Source organism: Rhea americana, unplaced genomic scaffold (genome assembly GCF_003343005.1).
Source record: "Rhea americana isolate MKP2758 unplaced genomic scaffold, rheAme1 scaffold_238, whole genome shotgun sequence".
NCBI lineage: Eukaryota > Metazoa > Chordata > Aves > Rheiformes > Rheidae > Rhea > Rhea americana.
The window spans coordinates 151,112-177,192 of record NW_028186355.1 but is presented as its reverse complement, the minus strand read 5'-3'; the positions used below and the strand labels follow the sequence as shown (position 1 = coordinate 177,192).

The 26,081-nt window shown below is 38.7% G+C and overlaps 1 protein-coding gene and 1 long non-coding RNA gene across 2 annotated transcripts in view; one reads left to right on the top strand and one right to left on the bottom strand.

The window, feature by feature from the left end:
- The first annotated feature begins 3,080 nt into the window (after positions 1–3,080).
- The window catches only part of LOC146595133 (uncharacterized), a 47,266-nt gene continuing 24,265 nt past the window's right edge, over positions 3,081–26,081 (top strand). The window contains exon 1 of the long non-coding RNA XR_014896002.1: positions 3,081–3,158. This is a non-coding gene — a long non-coding RNA (uncharacterized LOC146595133). The remainder of the gene's footprint in view (positions 3,159–26,081) is intronic.
- Positions 11,064–18,549, bottom strand: SPAM1 (sperm adhesion molecule 1). Its single transcript, XM_085306342.1, has 3 exons — positions 17,584–18,549; positions 15,533–15,622; positions 11,064–11,717 (listed from the first exon to the last, which is right to left on the bottom strand). Exons 1-3 carry the CDS (start codon positions 18,547–18,549, stop codon positions 11,064–11,066), a joined length of 1,710 nt encoding a protein of 569 aa, XP_085162468.1.

The window sequence follows — 26,081 nt, the reverse complement described above, 5'->3', positions numbered from 1 at the left end:
GGGAGGGGGAGGCGCCACGCGGGTGAGGTGACGGAGCGTGTGCGGGCGCGGGGCGGGCTGCGGCGCGGGGCGGCTCCGCGAGATGGGCGCCGCCGCTGCCACTGCCGCTGGGGGCGGCCCTGAGGGGCCGAGGAGCCTCCCGGGTGGGGGTGGGCACCGGGCATGGCCCTGAGAGGTGAAGGAGGGTCCTGCGTGGGGATGGGCACTGAGCTGGGCATGGCCCTGAGGGGCGAGATTGGGGCCTGGGTGGGGATGAGCACCAGGCATGGCCCTGAGGGATAAAGGAGGGTTTCATATGGGGATGGGCACTGAGCTGGGCATGGCCCTGTGGGGTGAAGGAGGTTTTGGGCAGGGATAGACACAGCTCAGCATGGTCCACAATGGCCGAAGGAGGGTCCTGGGTGAGGTAGGACGCTGGGCATGGCCCAGAGGGCTGAAGGACAGTCCTGGGAGGACCTTGCTGGGGCTAAAGGCAGCATTGCTTGGTGAGCAACCAAGGTTTTGGTGCAGCCGGAGTCCCCGAGGGAGGCCGCGGTGCAGGAGCACTGTCTGGGAGGAGACAGCCTGCATCCATGCCAGAGATGTTCCCGGGGAGAAATGTGCTGGTTTCACGTGAGGGGAGCAGGCTGCCTGCAGTAGACTTGGAGGTGTTTCTTTGTGTGGGCACAACATGTAGGGAGGCAGCAGGGGCTACACTGGAGCCATCGTTTGGTTTCAGTCAGAGGAGCTTGAGCGGGATGACAGGCAGAGGTCTGCACTGGGGCATCTGTGGACATCTCAGTGGTTGGACATAGGGGCACCCGGTGAGGAGTAAGGGGCTGTGTCCACATGTGGCAGCCAGTATGCCTCAGAAAGCAGCAGGGTGGCTCCATGCTGAGGCATCATTTGGCAGACAACAGGCAAATTGGGCACAATAAGAACGGTACGAGGTGAAACAGCTGGTCGTGGGAGCATGCCGTGATGGAGGCATGCTGGGTCCTCATGGGCTGTCCAAGGTGGGTATGTCGCTGTGGATTGTCTGCCAGCGAGCTGCCACAGACCCAGTTACATCCAAGGGCTGGATTCGCAGTGCATGAGTAGGTGGACTGAGTTTTCTCCRTGGGATCAATTTTGTAGGTCCTTCACCTCCCGTGATAGCAGTCCTAATACTTCTACTCTTCCTGTGAAAATCTTATTAAATTGTCCGGTGCGTGAGGACAGACTTTCTGTTACAAGGTTTTCCTTGTTTTTATTTGGGTTCTTCCTTGACAGTCAATTTTTGGAGRTTCTCCTTTAACTTGCTTCTTTGCTTAAGCATCACTAATGCTTGTTATGGTTGTTTTGTATAGTTGGCAATGACAGGATATGTAGCATCACAAGGAATCTTCTTTTGCCTGTACTAGATAAGTGGCATTTAGTGTGCTGTCTTGCCACACAGCATTAAAGAAAGGCTTGTTTTCTTGATAAATCTAACATTTGACCTGGATATATCTGCCACCCTCTAAAGTTGTCATTTAMATTATGCGTGACGCTCTAGAAGATTACAGTATAAGGGTAAGTGGGTAAGTTTCCTTATCTACTGTATTGCTGGATAAAGAATTTCACACAGATATAAACAAACGTCAAAAATTTAGTATAGATACGTCTGTTATTGAAACAAAGCAAATTCATCAGACCATTTAGAAATGCTTCCTTCAGAGACAGAATTCATCATTTTACAGGATGCAGTTTGAGACAGACCTCATTGATTATGTCAGTCAGACCACAAAAATTGGAAGCTCTTATGACATTGCTGTCAAGAACAATTAGTTCTGGGCCTAGCTATAAAGGTGAAAAATTTATGCTTTTTCATGATCTGGTGGTAGATGCAGTCAAGATGACTCATAAAGTAATTCTAAGATTTTATATGCATATATATAGTTATTYAATTATTTACTCTTCTAAATTTAATTGAACATTTCCAGAAGAAAATTGGACTCTGGAACTGAGCCCTGCTGCCTGCTGGTAATATAAGGGAGTTGTTTTTCATTCCTTAATATTAAGTCTAGAGGGCAGCACATGGAACTAATAAGTGATGAGTCCCAAACAAGCAAAAGGAGGCTCTTTTTCCAAGAGTGTATAGTCAGACTGTGGAAGTCATTGCCTCTGGACGTTGTAAACGCCAAAATTTTACATGGGCTTAGGAATGATGGCATAATTCATGCAAGAAAAAAATCCATTGACAGCTGTTGTGCACTAAGGTGCTACCTTTGATACAAGTAATTGTTTTGTGCTGATGCTCTTCCCTAAATATGCTTAACTGTCCATTGCTGGAGGCAAGTTATTGAGCAAGRAGGAGTGATAGTTTGATCTGATATGGCAAGTTTTACGTCATTTAGAATTACTGTTTTTAATGTTCATATTATTCCTGTTTTTCACAGCTCTGTAGATACCAAACTGGCCCTGTGACTCAGCAGCTCTGACAATTATTTGTTCATACCTAAAACTAATTCTTGTTAAGATTTGATGCATAATTTAGTGTTTTCCTGAACTTTACTACAGAGATTGTAGTTGCCCTAGTTATTTTTATTTATTCTTATTATGGTAATTCACTGGGCTCAGTCCTTTGTGCTAGGTGAAGATAGAGTGGTAGAGCTTTAGCCTTAATGATTCACAAATCTAAATGGACAACACAGATGCCAAAGGAGGAGCTTCCAGAATAAAAGAAAAATTGAATTGTGACAGTCAGCAAATATGTAACTGCAATGGCTTTTCCTAGATAAATAAAAAGTTCTGTCTTGAGCAGCAGGACTAATGAACTTTAGYTTCTTAAAGGGCTAAGAACAATAAACCATCCCTCTTCAGTTCTGTAATAACCCTGGTTTTCCTCTTTCTTCATGTCTGCTATGCTGTCCTCCTGATCCAGAGCTATACATATGTCTATGACAAACTACCTTCAGCAAATAGACTATATAATGAAAAAGTTCTGCTTGCAGCTCCCTCAGTGGAGAAAGTAATTTGTGGTCCTCTCCCTTATCAAGTTGTCACCTTTCCTGAAGTGTGTAGAAACTTGATAGATTAAAATTGCCACCCATGTTGACTGAAATTCTCCCACAGGTTTAAAAAATACTGTGAAGATGGATGGCCAGACAACTGGTGAACCCAAAGACAAAAATATTTCATAAGTCTCCTTTCCTTRGGTAAGGAATTAACTCATAATTTAAAAATTAATTTTAAAATTTACAAGATGAAGTGCTTTGGTGTTTTGGGTGAGAGTAGGATTTTGGTTGATTGTGTCAGCTTCAGCCATTTCAAAGCATGGTACAACACTCAAAGTTTCTTGAAAATTGGTGCCATGCTAAAAGGGGTGAACCTAAATCAGTTTCTGCATTTAGAGAGAAGGAAGCAGAAATCGGTGTTTTTAATTGTTCTGTGGTGGGAGCTAGATGTCCATTCAAAATAKACAAACTAAGCCAGTCAGCACTCAAAATTTACCAGTGGATTACCATTTACACATAAGTGAAAGGGCTCACTAGAGACATAGCTGGAAAAGATGGGGTAGGAAGTATGATAGGTAAAAGGACTTCAAGAAATAATCCCTAGGCAAAGCATCAGTCTTTTCTTTTGCTGCTATATATCTTACTATTAAAAAAAAAAAAAAGTTTCAGCCAAAACAAGTTGTGAATTTTGATTGAACAAATGAAAAGTTTCTGGCTGYCCTGAAACTGAAATAAAGCTTCCCACTTCTGCACCCAGCTGGAGACTTGTGATGAAGGCAAGTCTATTTATAAGAGTGATTTCTGTGAATAAGGAYGTTCCGATTACTGCGAAGGGGTAGGGGTGGGGGCAAACACTCATAAAACAGCAATCTCTATTTCTGCAAAGATTTTAAAATTTTGAAGTAGTGCTTAAGGCTCATAGCAATGGAAGTTTAAAGCAACTTTAATATACTTAAGACATAGTAACAAATTCTAGAAAATAATTTATTCTGTATCCTCATACAAGGCCAGCAGAAGGCCAACAGAGTCAGGTAAATTTTAATACATTAGTTCARTTATACATTGATTGAAGTCTGTTATGGTGCCTAGGGAATCAAAATAAAATATTTGAAAATTTCTCAAATAATTTGTCCAAGGTCTGYTACATTTGCTAAAATCTATTATAAAGTACTAATTTTTGTGACAGTTTCTGGTAAGGCACAGACTGATAATAATTGTGTGTAAAAATATTGCTACCTTGTTGCAATAAGCAATTTAGAGGACATTTGTTCTGGTTATTAAAAACCTCATCTGGGGCACAATCATAGAGAATCACAAAGTGGTTGAAGTTGGAAGGGACCTCTGGAGATATCTAGTCTAACCCCCCGCCCCGCTCAAGCAGGGTCACCTAGAGCATGTTAGACAGGATCACATGCAAGTGGGTTTTGAATATCTACAGAGAAGGAGACTCCACAACCTCTCTGGRCAACCTGTTCCACAAGAACAAATTGTTATCCTGTGTGGCTGTAGAGAACCCACTTAATCTTTCTAGGAAGCCTTTAAATGATGATAAAATACTTCATTTTGCAGTCTTGTCCATTGAGATTCACACCCTTCAGCACTAGTTTAGGTGTGCTGTGAAGACATGTAGCACACAGCATACCGAGTCTTCCAAGGGTTCTGTCTCTGAAACRATAGCAAAGCAGCTTACTCCATTGCAGAGATTTACTTGTGTTACAAAAATTTATAACAAAGAACTTAAATTTATGATGATGGTGTAAATACATGTTCAGCAAAATTTGACCTGAACCAGCATCAYGTATCCAGACATTTCCACATTTGTGCAGGAACAAGGTGTTTCAGTCCCTRGTTCTGGGTACCCAGTTCTAGGTACTGTGAAAGACATCAGATCAGATTACCTGTAGCTTAAGCTTTGTTTCTAGTGACAGCTGTAGGTCTTAATGAAAAGAAGCCTTCAACTGGATGACTTCTCTAGGGAGGACAGCATGAGAAGAGGTGATAGCTGACTAATACTTTCAAGTTTGTCCTGATATACCAGATGTTTTTTWAAAAAAATGTAGAGTAAGCCATACATGTATTCTACTAATGAGACATTGCATTAGCAAAAGACTAGTCATCTTTTCTTTTTTGTTGGCCAGAGTCCAACAGCTGCTTTACTAAAGAGAAGAGAAAGACTTTATTGAATTTATCAGTGAAAGCATTGTAATATACCCATTAGTGTTTACATGCATCATCCATGCCCTCTGCTGGCTGGAACATCAGACACTAGCATTTATCTTCTCTAGTGATGGAAGGTGTGAAAGAGGATTTTTGTAAAAGCTGTTACAGTGACAGTAGGGCAGAYTGAAGTCTGTGTTTTGGATCTTAAAGTTTGGTATATACAGCATGAGAACTTTTCAGTTTTTTAGAAAACTATGTGTAGGATTTACAAGTCCAGTGCCTTTAATTACTAATTGGGCCCAGCAATACAATTCTTTGTTGTGACATTAACAATGTTATCATTATGGGACTGCGGGTGGCCTTAGCTTCCCTTTAAATGGATGATTGTTAGGTCCCTGCGTCAGGGAATCGTCACTTCGCACTGGCAAGCTATCGTCTGGTCCCTACCTGTTAGTAGCCTGAGGGAACAGTAAGCTCCAGGAGGTGTTTGCTAGTGTATGGTTTATTTCTTTTGCAGAATCTTGAGGTTCTGTTGAATAAGATTTTCTAAGATAAAACAAAGGCAAATAGGGGTGACTGCATATTGTCTGCTGTCTACATATATGCAGCTGAACACCACACTCCAGAACTGCATAGAAACGCAGAAACAAAATGTTTGCTGAATATATGAATTGGTGATTCAAGTTGATTTTCATATACTGTTTGTGTCTGTTTACTGATCAACAAACACTCTATCAATTTTAAGCTAAGGGAAATGTAAGCATGCACTGAAAAATGTCATCTAATCATTACTGACCAAGGAAAACTACACCAATATACAGTGATGGTGGTAACATATTACTGAATGTAACGAAATCCAAAGTAATTCCCCTAAGAATGGTATTGATATGTGCCTTTTAAGTCCTTGCCTTTTACTCTCTCATGTAATGAGGTGACCACAAATGCTGGAAGATTTTGCAGTCCTGAGGACATACTAATYGACAGCAAAGAGAAAAGTAGCTGCTGAGGGTTCAGAATGCCTGCACTAAAGAACTGTTCTCTAAAGGCCTTTGACTGGTATGAACAAAACTTTAGGACTGGTCTGGAATACTTTATGAATACTTTTGAATGTTTAACCATCATCATACTAGGATGCTGGGTTAAATTTCAGTGGAGTCCTTCCAGAAAAATAGACAAAAAGGTTCAGGCTAACCACTTCTCAGAAAACACTCAGAAGGCTGAAGGGATGAAGTCAAACCAAGAAGCTTTTGAATCCTCTTTCCAGCAACCTATAAACTGGTTTTCAGTAGGATAGGAAAAAACTGCAAAGAAAGAACAACAACAAAAARGAAATTTCTCTAAGAAAGATGTAGTCTTTCTTAGTAATAAATTGCTTGAAATCGTAAAATAAAAATGATTTTTATTGATATTATTCTTTGGAGTGAAACTCATGGCTCTCTTTTGAGATCTCTGATCCTAATCTTGCAGTCTGTTTTGCTTTGGCAGAATGGATACTACCGGTGTGAAGGGGGTTGCACAAGCAGGCTATTAAATAACTTTGATATAACATTTAATTGTTTATGTTTGAAGAAAGAAATTTGGTTGTCTTGAAAATGTCATCARTGCTCTATAATTGATTACATTTTAAAATTATGTAACTGCTGTCTTGTTGTTTGTATTGAAATACGATGGGTGAGTGCATGTACAAATCTGTATCGGGGAGTTGTCGAGTGCWTATCATACAGGTCTGAAATCTTTCACACAGTTCTTTGCTGATATATATACAATAGAGTGTTCCAGTGTAATACAAGGATTAAAGGAAAATTTTTCTGGGCTTCTTAGGATGCTAGTCACGTCCTAGACAGTCTACAATGTAGTCTTATTGGCCTGGCTCTCAAAATCTCTCTTTACATTTTTTCATACAGAGATGCAAGAAACTGTAAGCCAGGCACTAGGCTATGATTTCACTTCTGTTCAGGTTCTCTAAGTGCCAACAGCCATCTGTCTTAAAAAGTGCCAGTATCTTTAGGTGTCCCATAATAAGCAGCACAATAAACCAGATCCAGATTCTTCAGATAGAAAAGCAGATTTTTAAGAAAAAAATTATCAACAAGTTGTATACGCTGAAGGAGTGTATTGAAGGTAACTGAACCTCTCTTTTTAGACTATGTCACTTCATTAAACCCATTTTAGCATTCCCCTGTCCCTGAGTGTTGCCAGCTTGAATTCTGCCTGGAAGGCAGAAGTACAAAATAATCATAATGAAAGGGTATGAAAGTTTCTCAAGTATTTAATCTTTTGAAAAATACAAAAAGATAAGTCAAACTATAGTGCTACAGAGGCAAATAATAGTTACAAGAAATACGGGGAAGGTGAAGGGTTTTTTTATTTGTTTCTTTTGTCTGCTTCAGGAGAAAACAAGTTTGACTTTGAACATAAGATAGTTACCAGCAATGAAAGGTGTAGCTSTGCTTTCCTTCTTTCCTCCTTCCTTACTCTTYGGACACTTGTTGAGCCCATGGTGACTTTTTAACATAGAGTAGAGGCAAGACATATAATACAGAGTAAGATACAATATTTGGATAATACTACTATTTTACACAGCATGTAACTGACTTGAAGCCAGCTATGCGTCAGGTTGTGTACACTATGACACAAAGTTGGTAGGATTTAAAACAGGAATTGCAGATACATGTAGATAATGTAAATATCAAAAATGAAAATAGGTAAAGCATTGTGCATGAGCTTATAGAAACTCATTAAGGCACAAGGCAGCTATTTATGAATGGAGACTAGGAAGACACAGTTCCGTGGACTGCTTATTGCAGTTGTCTGCTATTCTTTCACTTCCCGTGGCCTTTTCTGGCCCTGGCTACTCTCAAAGAAAAGAAATGTGATAAGATGGATGAGTCTCATCTAGCACAGCTACTGTGTTCCATTATCTTAATAGTGGGCTTCGGGGAGAAGCTGATTAAATACCAGGTAGATAAAATATGAAAAAGATAAAGAGACTGATCTGTGTATATTTCCTTCTGCTTCACTCTTTTACTGCTCCTGCAGTTCACTACATCTACATCCACTAGGAGGTCTTAGCTGCTCTATCTTAACACTTCTGTTATTTTAATTTCCCTTTCCTCCTTGCCTTGTGATTTTATCCCTTCCCTCTTACAAATGCTCTTACTATTACTTGGCTGATAGTCCAAAAAACACTTAGGGTAAGACCAGCAAGCTTTGTTACCCTGCAAGCTCCCTTACTACAAAGTGTTGCAAATCTAGAGTCTTTCGAAGAGCTGGATACAAACAAACCTAAGCTCAAGAAATTTTGCCAGTATATAATTTAACAAAACAAGAMATTCTTTGAACTAAAACTCTATAGACCAACATACAATTTTAGCTATGGTAAAGGGTTTCTGCTGAAAATACAAAATTTTATGTAAGGCTGAATGCTCAGAAAGTACCCTAAAACATTACCAATGACATTTCCAGTTTCTAGAAAACTTTTGATAGCTGTTACATGTCCAGTGTGAAAGGGAGAGACTGGAGATGCAGGAATCATGCAGAAGGCATACCATGGCTGGTGTTTAGCCAAAATCAAATAACCTTTACCAAAGCTGCAGAGAAGCAACTTTTTTTATAAAGGTGATCAAAAATAGCTGACTTCTTTTCTGCCAGATGGTATATTACATAAATATTTTTTAAAATTCATGATTCTTGGAATGCTACTGGCAGAAATAGCTCTGGTTTGTGGATTCAACACTATAACTGCAATGAGAAAGTTGTCACTTCCTCTTGATAACTTGCTGTTCAAAAGCCATGAAAACATTATTTCTTCATATTAAATCTGAAGTCTTCATCTGTTTTTCTGCATGTCTATTAGGATTGACAACCTGAAAATTTGAAGGCAATGGATTGTAGGAATTATGATATGTATTTTCTGCTAAATTTAGACTTTTTTTTTYYWWTTTTTTTTAAATAAAAGACTACTCTATCAAAATCCCAGATAGTTCCATTAGTGAAGTAAGTTGTACCTGTGGGAGAGGATGATTTATTTGTGCAGATCCTGGCTAGTTCTAGGAAGATATTTTTCATCCCTCCATGCCAGCAGCCACTCTTCACCCATCAGAAGTCAATTCTATTAAGCATCTGACATAACAATTTGTAAAGATTATTTTATTGAATGAACTACAGTTAATTGCTTCTAAATGCTTAAAGTGACTATATATAAACCATAATTGGACTCTCGATAGAAACTGGGAGTGGTTTACTTTGGAGATGTATCTTCTATTTTAACATTGCTTTTGGCAAGAAACTCTAAGCATGTAGTCTAAAATTATTGTGGCTATTCAAATGCTGCATTTAAGAGCAAATGTGCTGCCATGTCTTAGATCTGAGCCTTTCCTTATTGAATATGCCAGATTCTTTCTTGTCTCTTATTAGTAATGAAAATGTGAGCTGTATCTCTACAGAACAACAGAGCATTCTACAGGGAATATAAAAGCCTAGGAAGCAAAGAAAAGGAGTTGCCCAAAACTAGTGTAGTAACTGAGATATTCCAAAACCACAATATGTTTTTAAATATAAATAAGACACACTGTCATATTAGCTGTGATTCTGTTCCATGTCCTGCTCTGTAGTGTCCTGCTTGGCATGGTCTGGCCCTTGATACTATGTGTCTTGCTGTCTTTACTGTCTCTTTCTCCAGAGGTGCATACCGCTACTTTTACAGTCCTTAGATGTCAACTGACTTCCCTCACTACTGCTACGCACCAGTACTCCCTCCCCAGAGAGGAGACTTGGTGGAACACAGATTTCTATGTACTGGTGAAGGGCTTTTAGGGTTCCATGARCAGAACAAATAAAAAATGTGATCCAGAGGTAGTATCCTGGATCACAAGCAGTGGGAGTGAAGAAAGGAGACCCCAAGGTCCCCAGCATCATTGCATCTTGCTGCTTCCACTGTTGAGTTTTCCTAAGGAACAAACTGGCTTCCACCAAATAGATTTGTTCGGAAGTAGGCAGGCAGGCARGCATAGAGACTGTCCCACATCTGTAACCTTCTCAAACCCCACTAACTCTTTGTCCAGCTGGTGCTAAGCCGGTCTTTCATATCCAGTTGCTATAATTTCTGAATAGAGAAACTAGGATTGTTGGCCAATGCTCATAGGGAGTAAAGAGGTAGATCAGATGAGGAGTTGTGAGTATTGGCCAGACAGAACAGTTGAAAGCCAAGGAAGGGAACACCTGACATAAACGAGAAGGCTTGGGAGAAGGGAAGAAAGAATGAAGGAGTAACTAATCCAGCTCAGATTTTKAATAATGAAGTTCTAATATTTGATGTAAACATTTATGTTAAACTTMGAGACTTTTTAGAAGTTAGAAATATTCAATTAAAGGAAAAAACAGTTTCTTGATAGATATTGTGAAAAGTAAGAACACTTTTTAAAATTAAGCTTATGTATGTTTTAAGAGTAAAAATTACTTTATCAAATAAGCTTTATGCTGAAAATTCTCAAAAGTCTAAAGTTAGGCCAGGTATTTTTTAGGAGCTAATATTCATGTAGGATGAAATTCATTCCTACATAGAGCATCAAATCTGAGACTAAATTAAATCCAAGTGGAGATAGATTTCACTGGCTTAGCTTGAAGTATACAAAATAACACTATGAGAAATGAAATATATTTTTTTAAATAGAACTGTTACAAATTGTTCATTATTCTGGATTATCCTATCATACAGTATAATCATTATATACAGACCACTATATCTTCAGCCCAAATAGTAGTTTAGAATTAAACTGAAGAAATATATTCAAGCTATGGAATAAAAAAAGTGACCTCATACAGATAAATTCACAGAGTTGCAGCTGTTTTACACATTTCAGGAATGATTTTTCTATCCAAATCAAAACTCTAGAATTTCAAACAAAGTTAAGGGAAAAGAATTTCAGTCTCACTTTCATGGGTCATTTATATTAAGGTGCTCAAAATTAGAATTAAATAAAACAAATTAAACATCTTATCTGATGAAGAACTACTGAAAGTACGAGTATCATTTGCTTCTAAATCGTAACTAGAGGTAGCTGTGATATTGTTACATTGTGTAGTTGTTATACTGAGTAGATTATTTCCAATAGTAGATTGGAAATCTTTTATTTCGTGTTGTGTAGATAACGTAACCTTACTCAGAGAGGCAGATGAAAGAACAGTTCTGTTAGGTGAGGTCTTTTCTCTAGAAGGTTCTATATTAGAAAGTGAATTTGAGGATATGTGAATGCAAATATCTTCTGTAACACAAGCATGGAGGTAATGGATGTCATTTATATCAGCTCTAGGTTTGCAACTGTACCCTGCATAACAGTGGCAATCAAATTTTTCTATAAACATTTGCAGATCCTGAAATGCTGGTTGCCCCTGTAGAGTGTATTTTCCATCTTTTGTCATTCGAATGACAATATTCTCTGGGTTCAAGTGAAGGTAGTCACTGGAATTCCATTTTTTCCGTACACAAGCACCAGAGTCTTGGCACAACACTCGGCTGCAGATTCTGGCTGCCATTGTCACATTGATGAGGTAAGGAGTCAACGTCCTCCGAAGGTAGTTGTCCAGAGTCCTACAGGTGTTCTGTAAAAAGAACATTGTAGCTGAAAAGCTTAGTAAATAAACTATAAAAATACTGTCATTCTAATGTGCTGTAGTGGATATCTATAAATACTTYCCTCGAGGTTTTGATAATAGTTATAACTGGTTGTTGGAAGCAGGCTTATCTGAAAAGCTGCTATGTAGTTCAAGGATCACAGCAAGTTTATGTGAGGTAGTAGTTGGAGATGTTATTAAAAGCACTCATATCAGAAAGCAGAGGAATTAAAACTATCTGTATGAATTTGCTTGTAGCATTTGGAATTGAATGCATCTGATGAAGTTACATGTAGGATCAAAATTACTTTTCACGTGGCTTGTATATTTTGAAGGGAGTCTGAAAAAAAAATATCACCCTTAACAAATAGTTTTTCTATCAAATCATCTCTTTGAGACTCTTCAATTTTCCCCTGACCTGAATAGCCGTAAGCCACGAGAGTGGGCAGCTTTCACAACATTTTTTGAATGCAAAGCATYTGGGGCTAAATATACGTTAAGAGACCATCTAATTGATCCTGCAATTGACATTTATTCTATATATGCTTATATCGCTTAATAACCAGAGGCTTTGGGATTCTTGTTTGTTTCAGAAGTCGTGTCTTCTCAGGATACTTGCCTAATAACAGACATCAATAGGTAGATAAAGCTGTTATTTCCACTCATGGAAATCATCTCAGTGAACATGTCCTAGTGCATTGTGTGACTTGTTCATGATCTCTGTATTAGAGCCTTTARCTTTAGTTTCTGGCTAGTGTCTCAGCAACAGGATAAAGAATTCAATGTACAGAAGCCACACTTGTTGTTTTTCTCCTTTCCTTGCTTATATATTCAAAGGAAGATCAAATAAAGATAACCTTTTAATGAGAGTCTGATTTGTTAGTGTATCATACAGTTAGGTGGAGTTTAGCATTTCATGAAAACTTATTATTTGTTGATCCCTATTTATAAAAATCATCAAAATCTTTCACATTAAAAATATAGAAAATATTTATTTTTAAAATAAATTTAAAAATCAAAATATATAATAAAGCTGTTGTTTAAATAAAAATTTTTGTTCTTTGTTCTGTTAGTTTTGTGGGACTTTTTATGCAGAATATACCTACTTGATAGTTTTCTATATGTCATTAAAAATACCACTACTGTCTTTTAGTAGTTTGRTAGTCTGGAACCACTGACAATGAAACATGGTCCTCTTTTGATAAGACAAAAGAAAATAGAAATGATAGAAGGAAAAATGGCAAAAATTATCTCTCTACTGACTTTTATTTTCAGACTTCCTATTAAGACACATAGATTTATCACACAATGGCTTTTACCAACCACTCCACAGACCTAATAAACTGGAATCAAACATGACTGTTTAAGATCTTGCTTTTACCTTTCTGTCCATGAATTCACAGCAGTGACGCAAGGATAGAGCAGCCTTAGCCAACTGGATTGATTTCAACATGCGACAAAAGATCAAAGGAATGATATAAGAAAGAGAGGAAGTAAGGTCAGACAGGAACAGACATACAGAAGGGAAGTGGGGGAATAACAGCAGCAATATGGCTTACATGCCAGGTGTTCAAAAAAAAGCCCCTGGAAACAATAATAGCATTTCATTACCTTCCTCAGTGTCATTGATAAAARCTTGCCTTTTTCTTATCCCTGCACATCCCTCCTCCATTTAGTGACTAGCAGTATCCCAAAAGTGAGGCTGTAAGGACAACTCATCCCATGTATGTTAGCTAGTTAAAAGTCTATTTTGTCATTCTCATTTAAAATAGCCTCCTAATATCCAGTATTATTTAGCTCAGTGTCATAGCATCTCCCAAGTTTACCAAAAGCCTTAACTGTCCTTTTTTCAGAACTAACACACATTCTAGCATGCATCAGGGTTTTTGTCTCTAACTTGAAGTAGCTTTTGTAAATAAGTCTTCATGAAAACACCGGAACTGAGCAACTTGGAAGACAGGCTTTTGTACAACCCGCTCTGCCCGACTTGCAAGAGAAAAGTTGTTTTGTTGATGCTGAGCCTGTTGCTCATTCAGTCATATCACGTGGTATATAGGGCCTTCCTGACCACACAGACCACACAGTAAGATCTTTTAATACCTCAAAGTCATAAGATATACATTCTCTATATCAGTGGGCTGAAGGAACAGCAACATTTGATTGTGCTTCTCTCATGGGAAGTAGCAGTTCCCCAAAGGTCTACCACTGCACTGCAGAATGAGCAGGTCTGGGTCTGCATCTGAGGCTAAATACAATCCAGCCTTATGGGCCTCGCTGTCTCCTTTCCTTCCAAGGCCAGCAAGATTACAGAGTACCTTCTGTGCCCACAAGGCCTTAATGCTGGTGACATATTCTTGGCCTGTATACGTTGCTTGAGCTCTTCACAGGGGAAATGTGGCTTTTCACCCATCTTTAGCACAGCGAAGTATTTTCCAAGGCCCTTTGTGTCCCTACAAAAGGTGTTAGAGCATCCACCTCACTAACATCAACTGGAGTTAGAATCTGCAATGTCTTAGAGGATTTGGGTGGTTTTGTAATATTCACCTGCAGTATTTGCCATGATGAACTTTAAAATGTTAAAAAACACAGCTGCAATACAAGCAATTATATTATTCTGTCTAAGTAAACAAATTGGTAGTTAGTTGTTTGTTTGTTTGCTTTTCTTTAAGATATATAAAATCCCTGGCTAGAAAATTTTGTTTGGTGTAATTCTCACAGAAGTGAGGCTCATAGGAATATTTCATTGCTGAGAAGCTAGTGATAATGATACCCTTAAATAAAGACTCTAAGTGCACGACATTTACTCACTTGCATGGCTGTGTAAATACATTGTCTGACTGGGATATGGAAAATTCTACTTGCTTATGCAAATCTCAAAGTTCAAACAATAAAAACTGTTGTTAATCTATGTCCTGCCACAGGGGTAGTGTGCAAAAAAGCTTCAGGTGCAACCGATGTGCATACTCAAAGCCAGGCACATACAGAAAGAGTGCAGGTGGGATGCCTTTGATAATTTGACCCTTACAGAACTGCAGGAGTTTTATTTGGCCATGCATTCTGTTACAGAAAGCCCAACAGTGCTGATGAGTTTCAGTTCTTTGCTCTTAGGAGACTTTGAAATAGGGTGAAAGTACTTCACATACAATAAATCTTTATACCAAACTTGCCTGAGTATGAATGAGCTAGTACAAAAGAGTTATTTCAACATCCTTATAACAATGTTTCTCAAACTGGGTACCTTACCTTTCTAAAACAAATTCCTTTTTTATTCCTCTTGTGACTTGGATCTTTCTTACACTGGAATTAGTCAGACTACTACATAAAAATCACAGGAATGGCTGGAGCTGAAATCCTCCTAGTCTGATTCCTCCTAATGTTTTAAATAGTATTGCTAAGTGCACCATGTTAAAAAGAAAAAAGAAAAAGGACTTTGGAATAATGGCTCTGAGCAAGCCCAAGGAATTTTTCTGTACCTTATGACTGGAATGTAATGAAAATATGAGAACTCTTTCCTTWAACTAACTAATCAAGTCCTAACTTGCTTCCAAATATCATAATAGCTTGTCCAGTTACTCACAACTAACACTGGCACATTCAAAGGTTTAACTCTTAGCCTGCATAGTCTTGGGCAATTTGTATAAGCCTCAGATGTGTTTGTTTCTTTTTAACTAGAGAAGACATCAGATCTGCTGACAGTATGGAGTCATCAGTTTAAAAGTAAAAAGAAAGATGTAAATCATAACGCTTTATACCCTTTTCATTTTATTGCTCTTTAAGAACCTCATATAATTAATTTGGCATACCTTATTTTGTGTTAAATTCATATCACCCCAGATCACAATTCCAGAAGCACCTAGAGCAGCAGATTCTCCAATGGTATTTACCAGGTCATCCTGAGGGTAAATGTGCAAAGAATCACACTGATTTAAGTAAGCTATAACATAAGGGCAAAGGGTATAATGCATATAGAATATTAGATAGCCAAAATAACSACTTTGAAACAGCAAGTAATTACATATGATGCAAACATTTTGCTCTCAATGACAATATTTTATTCTGGGATATATATATATTAATATATATAATATATATATTCAGGTTAAGCAGGTGATTACAGAAAATGTTGCCAACTATTTTCAATTTAAATATATCTTCTGGTTAGAAAAACAAGGCTGTAAAATTGAGCCAGTGGTTAGGCATATGACATACACTCATCCAACCATTCCCAACCTTTTGTTTTATTTTGTTTTGCTTCATTGCCTTCTGGCCATTCAGGGGTGGTAATAACCAGCCTCAGTAATGCTACCTGAGGCAGGGCCTGGAAAGCACAGCTTTCTTTAATTTCATTTACYAGAAGGTGCTAGAGCAGAAACTTAGCAAAAGAAAGAGCTTTCACCAACAGGAATCTCTTCTTGAGACGATGCCACTGGCTTTTTACAAAGACTGATTTAGGATTTTTTTTGTTGTTGTTGTTCAGTTCTCCTTTTAAGGTTAGATATTACCTTAGCCGTAACAAAGCCTTAAAGCCCACTTGGGAAGGGAGAGGCAAGGAGAAACCATTTAACTATGGGGGACAACAAATGAAAATAAAAGGTGTGAGGATTACAGGATTTAAAGTTAGTAACTATAAAAACCATCAGGACCCCTGAATAGCACCCACTGCTCCCTGAAGGTATCCAGATTGCTGGGGGCACATCCTAGTGGTGCTCTACCTGGGCCTGTGAGAGGACACTAGACACAAGAGTGTCCATGCAGTCACCAGCATCAAGCCCTCAAGCTTCCCCTTCCTCGCAGCCTGGATGGCCAGCATGGCCAGGGCCAGGAGGAGGTCCCATAACTTGGTGATGTCTCTGATAGAGCAGATTTTTATATAAATGTGAGGAGAAAAGTGTAGCCACAACCATAATAAGAGGATTAGATCTTAACCGGCGCCCAGCCTTGAATAACCCATCAGATATTCAAATATCATTTAGATAGCTACTCCAGTGCATATAAGGACAGAATTTCCTCACTAGCTTTAAAATTCATCTAACTTATCAGAAGACTTGTGACCTGATTCATTTTTATGTGTATGTGACATTTTTGTGTTCTGATTTTTTAAAAATTTGTTGATTTTTGCACCAGTACTTCAAGTCTTAAGTAGGCAACGAAATTCTTTGATTTCTGGAGAACTAATTTAATTATATTATCAAAATGATCAGAAGAATTGGGGGTGGAAGAAGGGTATTTTACCATTTAAGAATCCCCACAATGGAAACTATTTGTTTTAATTTAGACATTGTAATTTCAAAAGAAAAAAAAAATAATTTTTTTGGAGTAACGAAGTTACTATTGTAATGTCCTCTCCCACTTCACCTGGGGAACCAGGTCTTACAATAATCATCCACAGGGTCCCTCAATGGTCCTTTAACAAAGCCAGAGGAGAAACATCGCATATATATCAAAGTAAAAAGAAGGAGGGAAAAAAAAAAAACATTGTTTAAGAAAAGAAAGACTCACTTATTTTTCTTATAATGTAAAAGAATAGACATTAGGCCAGCCTGGTTTTACTAATTCTCTTTGGAGGAGATTATTCATATTTCTTTTCTCTGAGCTGAAGTACTAAAACATGCTTTCTAGCTTTGTAATATTTTGCAACATGTAGGAACTACTCAGAGAGTAAAACACTATTTAGTAAATACTATGAGAAGGTTTGAAAATAGACTTCTCTGTACTAGGTTTGACCAAATTTAGTTGATGGATTAATTTAATCTTTTTATTCAAAATCTATACATTTTCTTTCTAATACAGGTTAGTATACTTATTTAATAAATATCCACTAAATTTGAAATATTTAAAGTCTAGATCCACTCACCTGAGAGAGATATTCCTCACAGACATCTGTGAATACTGGACGTGTATATACAAAAACTGGAAGAGGATGAGTAGAATTAGAGACATATGAAATTCTAATGGCTTCTTGAACTCTGTTGCGAACAAAGACTTGCGCATTTCTGGAGGATCTTAGGGCTGTCTCTAGATAGACAGATGGATAAAGTGCAGTGCTTTTCTCCCACAACCAATTAAGCTCATTATTTCTTGCTATTTCAATATCTAAACAGGCTCCTGTATAATTATGCGGATTTTGTTTGTAATCATAGTTATAACAGTCTGGATAAAGGTAATATCCCCACAGACGATTTGGCTTCGTTGCTATGCCCAGCTTCAAAGATTCTAACATAATTGATTTTGCTGCAGCTTCAAATTCCATTTTAGCTATACTCCTGGCTTCRACTTCTGATAGACTTAGGTCTCTCTGCTGAACCAGTTCAATGGATTCCTGTCTATAAATGTCTTTTGATCCCCAGTTCCTTATCCACACAGGTCTCCAGTTTTCCCAGTCAATGACAGCCAGTCCAAACTGTTCATCTGAAGGAATATAAAACTGAATGTCCTCTTTGGCTTTTTTTAAATGAGTCTCCAGCTTGGAGAGTTGGGGGAGTCCTCCATTGACCGTTTCTCCCGTGATTTCATTTTTGTAAGGATAGTAACCAAGCCTGTCTGGATAGAATAGAGTGATGTTTTGTCCGACGGATGTCTTCAATGTGCTTCCAGTAAGAGAAAAAAAATTCATATCTAGCTGCACTCCAGTCCTTTCAGTACAAAGTTCTGTAGGAGCATTCCAGATAGAAAGGAAAGGTGAATTAGAAATGAGTGGACGAGCTCGTACGTTCAGAGATGAGCAGCAAGAAGCTAGAATACTGAACACCATGCAGGATGCTATAGCAGATGTACAAGTAACACAAATACCAAAACTTTGGATTTTTCTTGGAGTTTTCATTGTAGTATATGTAGTAGCATTAGGTGTTTCTAAGTAGACAAACTAAATGCTATCAAGATGCTCAGAAGGATAGCAGTCTGTCAAAAGCTTTAACATAAAATATATTTCTTCTAAAGTATTAAGCAATATCCGTTAGGTGTAAAACAGGAGTGTCCTCTATGCCAGGCTCGCTATCATTTCAGACTGCAGGTAACTTCTCAACAACTTCTAAGACCTAATGTAGAAAAGAAACAGGAAAATGTAGGTAAAGTAGGAGGTAATTAATCTTTCTTTTGTAACCATGAAACAAACACCATTTGTAGTTTTGAATATATTGCCACCTTTGAGTAAAATTCTCTTTTGAAGGAAAAGCACAATAGACAATCACAGAAGAAGTAAACTATAAGAATAGATATAAAACTGTCAATGGAGTGGCATTCAGTGATCCATGGATCAGAATCAGTATGCTCAGTATTATTATTGATTATACCAATGACTGGTGTCACACAATGTCTTCCCTTAGTCAACAGTAATCTCTATATAATATTTCTCACCTATCTCAAAACAAAGTTTTAGGACTGAATTAGTATTCCAGAGCACCTAAGGTAAGATCCATGATAACACAGATGTGAAACTTGGACTGCAGGCACACATCCAAGAAAACAATCCATATAAACTCATTTAACTCAATGAGGTATCTAAAATATTGTAAGCATTCTGTCTTTTGGCCACAGATTTTTAAATAGGGTAAATATTGTATGTCATATTAACATATGAACATCTACATATTGCCTAAGGTAATTTGAGATTTACAGACTAAGTGTCTCAAAGTCCAAATCTACTGAGGAATGCAATTCAATGGACAAGCTTAGGTGATCCATGCATGCACAGTGAGCAGTTACAGTCACTTTTAATCAAGAATATAATGGCAGTGGTGGTGGTTGTGATGCAGTCATCAACTTTTACATAGTAGCCCAATAGCTAAAGCATTCCTCTGTACATTAGCACACCTGAATTCACTTTCCTTCTAATCAAACTCCTGACTGTTTAATCCTGGAACTGTCATCTGCCATAGAGTCCTCATGATCAGCCTATAGAATATCTGAGTATAAGAGTGAGAGTTGATGTGAAGAAGAATATGGAAGGTTCTGAGAAACAAGGCACAGTGTGGCTGGGAGTCTAAAATTTCTGAGGGTAGAGGGGAAAGAAAGTAAGCAAGATTTTACTTTGTAGTCACTAAATTCAACCAGGAATGAAAAACCACAAATTTCTAGTCACTGCTCCCTGTATTATCTCTCTCCCTCCCATCAGATATAGGGAGATTCCCTGTGTATTCACTGAATTGTATTATACCTGGTTCTACTGAAAACTCTAGATTTACTTGGATTGTTGGAAAAAAGCCATGTGTGAACTGTCATTCAAAAAAAGTCAGAGCAACATAACTGATATCCTTTCTGAAAAATGATGAAGTCTAGACCTTTTGGAGACTGAAATAATGAAAGAATCTTTGTCAACAAATGAACTAAATCCTTCTCCTGGCGATAGATATCATATTCTCTAAAGGTGATTCTAGGATTCTTCTTCATTCAAGGGTAAATCTGAGGACTAAGAGGAAAACCAGAACAAATAGAAAAGTTGTACTGGAGGGGGAGACATCTGGGAGCAGAAGGAATTTCCCAAGAGAGGGATTTTGCATTACCAAAACACTTGTGATTTTCCCAGATTAGCAAGTCTATTTTGCAGGTCACATCTTGCTTCCTTAACATCAGAAGTGATGGATGAGAACAGGCTGTAGGTATATTTCCCCTTTGTACATGTTTATTCTTTTTCTTCCTCGGCATGCTGCCAGCTCTTGGGTATTTTGCCAGCAGAGAAGCACAGTGCTGCTAGCCATTCCTTGTGCCCTGTTCCCAACCTACTCCAGTGCATGAAACTGCACTTTCCAGCGCAGTTTTGCCATGAGTCAATGTCAGCCTGGCACACTATGCTCCAGACAGACCTCTCTGTTCATTTCTGCTATCTTTAGTTACCTGAACCTTGTGGAGACATTTTAGACAAAGAAAATAATGGCATAGACATTGAGTCAAACATTTGCATATTAAAATTAAAAGTTCTCATTTTCTACAAAATGTTATTACGTCTTCTATTACATAATCAGTTACATCTTCTACTTTCACTCTCCCACATAACCATCCATAAAGCACTGAATCAATTATTGCTGATGAATTATCAAGTGAAATTCAATTCCACACAAGTAGAAATAATTCAACTATCCCTATACCATTTCCAAGCATTCTAGGGAGCATTGCCTATCCAGTAAAGTTTACTGCTGTCCAGAAATTAGGCATGATGATGCCTCTAGCAAATTAGATTGTTTTGCTTCAGGACCTGTCCAGTCATGATTTAAGTATCTCCAAGAACTGAAATATTATAGCTTCTGCAAGCAACCTGTTCCAGTTTTTTTACTACCCTTGTGGTGAAAACATTTCCTATTACATCTCATAGGAATTTGCCATGTTGCAATTCCCATATGTTGTCTCTCATCCCATCAGTGCACCTTGGAGAAGAGTCTGGCTCCATCTTCTACCATACCATTAGGCATTCAAGAAACTTGTAAGAGATTCCTTCAACCTTCTCAAATTGAACAAATCCAGTTGCTTCAGCCTCTCCCTGTACGTCCCATGCTCTGGTGCCCTGACTATCACTGTGTCCCTTTGCTGGATTTCCTCCATCATGTCAGTGCCTTTCTCGTAGCACACCAAAAACTGGACATAGTCCTCCAAATGCACTACCAAAGTGCCAAACAGAGGGGAACAGTCGCGTTCCAGCTGGCTACACTCTGGGTGCAGCCCAGCATGTGTCAGTCTTCATCTCCACAAGGGTACAGTGTTTCTGCCAGGACCACCAACTCCATTTCTGCAAAGTTGTAAAAATTGTAAATCCAGAGTGAAAATTGCCTGCTGATTGTCAGCACAGATACAGAAAAATTTGTGGCAGTTATAATCTTCCTCACTGTATCCTTCCCCTTACCAAAAAAATAAGTCAATAACCTTCCCTCCCTATTGATCCAGAGAGGAACTGGTACTGCTGACCATTTAAAAGCAGCTACCTTGCCTGTGTAGCTAAGGAGAGAACAAGAGCCTATTCAATTTTCTAGCCTTAGAGATGCCAGCACACATGGATGAAACAAGATGCTCAAGGACACAACCACAAGGATACAGCACACTCCAGTTGAAAAAAAAAATGGCAAACAAGCACCAATAGCAACAGTTCTTGGAAGAGGGTCTGGTAGCAGAGGGAGAAGGCTTTTCAAGCCAGAAGTTTATAATCCTAGAGTAGAAAGTGCAAGCAGAAAGAGCAAAGCGCATCCAGGCAATATCACACATCTCATTAGAACTCTTCTGCAGGTGTATGTATATATGTGTATATACATATACATAAAATGTGTGTGTGTGTGAGAGTGTGTGTGTGTAAGAAAAAAAAAAAAAAGAAGGAAAGCAGAATATAGTATAGGTGATGACGTGCAACCTTTAACAGAGCTAGAACAGCAACAACTTCCTCCCACCAGCCATGATAGCACCTCTGCCACCTCAAGTCTACTGCTGCTGGAGCCCAGTTTCTGAGCATAAGTAATAGAACTTAAAACAGGTTCTCTACTCTCTACCATGAATGCCTTTGGTGTCTTTATTCTACAGACCAGCACAACCTTTCAGCTAAGGTTTCGGCCTTGTAGTCCTCATTCCCTCAACATAGTAACCCAATTTGGTTTTGTGCCATCCAGAGTGTTCATAGTGCTATGTACACATCTACATGGAGACCATGTTCTCCATGGTCTTTCACAAGTAGCTGAGCTGTGCTCAAATATAGCTCTGCACTGTTTTGTTGGGTTTATCTTTTCCTTTTTCCTCTCTCTTCACAATAAAGTTTTATAGTCTTTCCTCAACGGATGATTTTCAACAATATTTTGGAAAAGTTGGAAAACAACAGTTTGAAGTCTAAGCTTCCAGCCACAAAAACCAACAGCTTTTTTCTAAAGGAAAAGTGAAACTGCAGATTCCTAATAAACCAAGATCAAGAGGTGCCTATGATGACTGCATACTGCTTTCACATTAATAGATATAGGAAAAAAAAATAAAACTTTGATCCTCTTTTCAGTTCTCTTGGGATAATGAACAAGTAGCAGCAGTAGTTAGGCATCCTCATTGATGATTTTGAATTCTTTCATCTAGCCTTCAATTGTACATTCCCCCTTTGTGTTACAAATTCATATTATTCTCAGGAGACAAACAGGTTCTTGGTATAGAAGCAGTGGCGGGACTTACGTCACTTCTGAAAATCCATACACACATTTCACCAGCATTCCACAGCTGCTGAGCTGATAACTGAAGAGAACCTCCAAATAAACAGTTTCATTTAGATCATAGATCTGATCAGCTATAAAGAGRGTGTGATTTTATTTCAACTGATCCAAGAAGTTACTACTACATTTGCATAACATCTGCTTGGTGACGCTTGTAGACAAATGTGCTTCATGCAGTTCCCCCAACTACCTAGAGATTATGGCAAGAAAAAAAAATCTCCTGCAAGCTAAACAATCCCAGTTCTCTCAGCCTCTCCTCATGTGGCTGATGTTCCAGCCCTTTAATCATTGTGGCAATTTGCTGGACTTGCTACAGTACATCCATGTCCTTCTTGCACTGGAGAGCCCAGAAACAGAGACAGTATTTCAAGTATGGTCTCACCAGTGGGGAAGGGAATAATCACCTTCCTCAGCCTGTTGGCTAGTCAGCTCTTCTAATGCAGCCCAGGAGGCTATCGGACTCCTTTGCCACAAAAGCATATTGCTTCTTCATGGTTAATTTCACGTCCACCAGGACCCACTATGCCCTCTTCTGTGAAGCTGCTTTCCAGACAGTCAGCCCTCACTCACAAAAGGAATGGTTCCTCCCCAGCTGCAGGACCTTGTATTTCCCYTTTTCAAACTTCATGAGGTTTCTTTTGGTTCATTTCTCCACATAGTTGTGCTGCCATTCAGAAAAACATTGACAATCTGGTGTGTCAACCACTTCTCCCAAATTTGCCTTGTCTGAAAACTTGGAGAGGATGCACTCTGTCCCACCATCCAGGTCATTAACGAAGACGTTATGTAGCGTTGTGTGTCTTGGGGGGGGGGGGGGGGAACACAAGTAACAGGCCTCCAGCTGGAGTTTGTCACTGATCAAGCCCTTCAATCCTGGTAGTTCAGCTAGCTTTCAATCCACCTCACTGTCCATTTATCTGGCCTGCACTTCATCASTTTGTCTGTGAGGGTGGTATAGGAAACAGTGTCAAAAGCTTTGCTGAAGTCAAGATTAACCATGTTCACTGCTCTCCCCTTGTCACTTGAGACAGTAATCTCATCGTAGAAGGCTATTAGGTTGGTCAGGTCCAAGTTCCTCTTTGTAAATCCTACTGACAACTCTAAATCACTTCTCATCCTTAAAGTGTTTGGGAATTATTTCCAGGAGGATTTGCTCYGTCAGCTTCCTAGTGATTGAGGTGAGGCTGATCTGATGAGCCTGTAGTTCCGCAGATCCTCCTTTTCGACCTTCTTGAAGATAGCAGTGACATTTTCTTTCCTCCAGTCATCAGGAGTCTCCCTCAGTTGCCATGATAATTGATGTCATCGCAATGATACTGGGGCAGTTCCCTCAGCACTGGTGGGTGCATCCCATGGACTTGTGCCAGTCCAATTTGTTTAAACATTCTCTAACCTAACCCTCCTTCCCAAAGGTAAGTCTTCTTTGCTTCAGGTTTTCCCACTGCAGTTCCTGAATGCTGGTCTTACTATTAAAGATAGAGTAGAATAAGGTGTTGAGTATCTCTGCCTTTTCTGTGTCCTTACCAGGTTGCCTTCCCTATTCAGCCACAGACCCATATTTTCCCTGGTCTTCCTCTTGCTGCTAAGGCACCTATATAAGTCTTTCTTGATGCCCTTCACAACCCTCAGCAGGTTCAGCTGGAGGTAAAGACAGCAATAAAATAAAATAAAAGTAAAATAAATCGCACATGCAGAGCTGACACACTGGCATTTGCCAGCTCTCTCTAATAGGTTTTGTCAAACTATAACATGATTGGATTACAATCACCTCAAAAACAAACAAACAAACAAACAAACAAAAAAAAAAAACGGTATTTTGGGAGAAGCAGTCAGCCTTTACTATGCTTCTGGCACTGATTACAAAGTATTTCTTGCTCCCATTGAAGTCAGAAGACTACCAGACACAAATTTTGCTCTTTGCTAGGGTAAGATCTTTTGCAAGTGGATTTCAGTAATAGGCCATTGATGTGCAGGTAAAGCAGAAAGCATTGTTTTGAATTGTGTATTTACTAGTTTAGCTGGAACTTAGTTATTTTTTACTGACTGATCTTGCAAAGTTTTGCTTAATTGATTGATGGGAAGTTTTTCTCCTCCAAATTTTGCTGTAATGCAAAACTGGGTCTAAGTTAATGGATTATTTTACGTGATAGCATCCAGTTAAAAGGATTGCCTTTGGCCCAGCTTAGCGGTGACAGCTCTAATAAATGTTGCTCTCTTCAGACTCCTTGAGCGTCGGTCTAAGTGAGCTGAGTAATAAAGCTGCCCTCGTCTTTGTCAAAAAGTCAATATCTTTACAATATATTAACACTAATTGCTCCAGGGCTATCTGACTAAAAGTACATGCTGATGGACCTAAATCCCTTAAGTCTAGGGAAATAGTTACTGCTTTAGATTTTCCTGAATTTGGCATTTGTAAAGGTTAGATATGGTAGAAAATCATATGAATTTTCTTGGTTTAATTATTTCATCATTTTTCACAGCATAAATCGTAATGCAAAACCACATATGATTGAAAATGCAACTGTGTAATATTATATCTATATTGTGGGAGATACGGAATCACAGAATAGTTGGAGCTGGAAGGGACCTCTGGAGACTATCTGATCAATCTCTCTGCTCAAGCAGGGTCAGCTAGAGCAGGTTGCCCAGGACCATTTCCAGTTGCGTTTTGAATATTTCCAGGGATGGAGACTCCACAGCCTCTCTGGGAAACCTGTTCCAGTGTTCAACTACTTGCATAGTGACGAAGTGTTTCCTTGTGTTCAGACAGAGTTTCCTGTGTTTCAGTTTGTGCCCACTGCCTCCTGTCCTGTCACTGGGCACTGACAGCTACAGAGTTACAGACCTGGGCCATGTCACATGACCAAGAAAAGAAATGCTCTACTCAGCCAAAGGTAATGAGAAAATAAAAGAAAGAGAKGAGTATTACATAAGTGCTTGAACTTCATGCAAATATTCTGTGCTACTGATGAAATGTCCAATCAAAAATCATTTTATGCTGTTTGGCTTACACCTAAGACATGTCACAAAGCATTAGAAGAATTCAGCTATATTTTTTATGGAAATTAGACATGAGAGTTAGAGTTCACATTTACCCTCGATATAATTAGACATGGCTTAGCCCAGTGTAGTCCACTAACATACACACACACACAAAAAAAAAAAAAAGGGAAAGGAATTGCCATACTGGTCA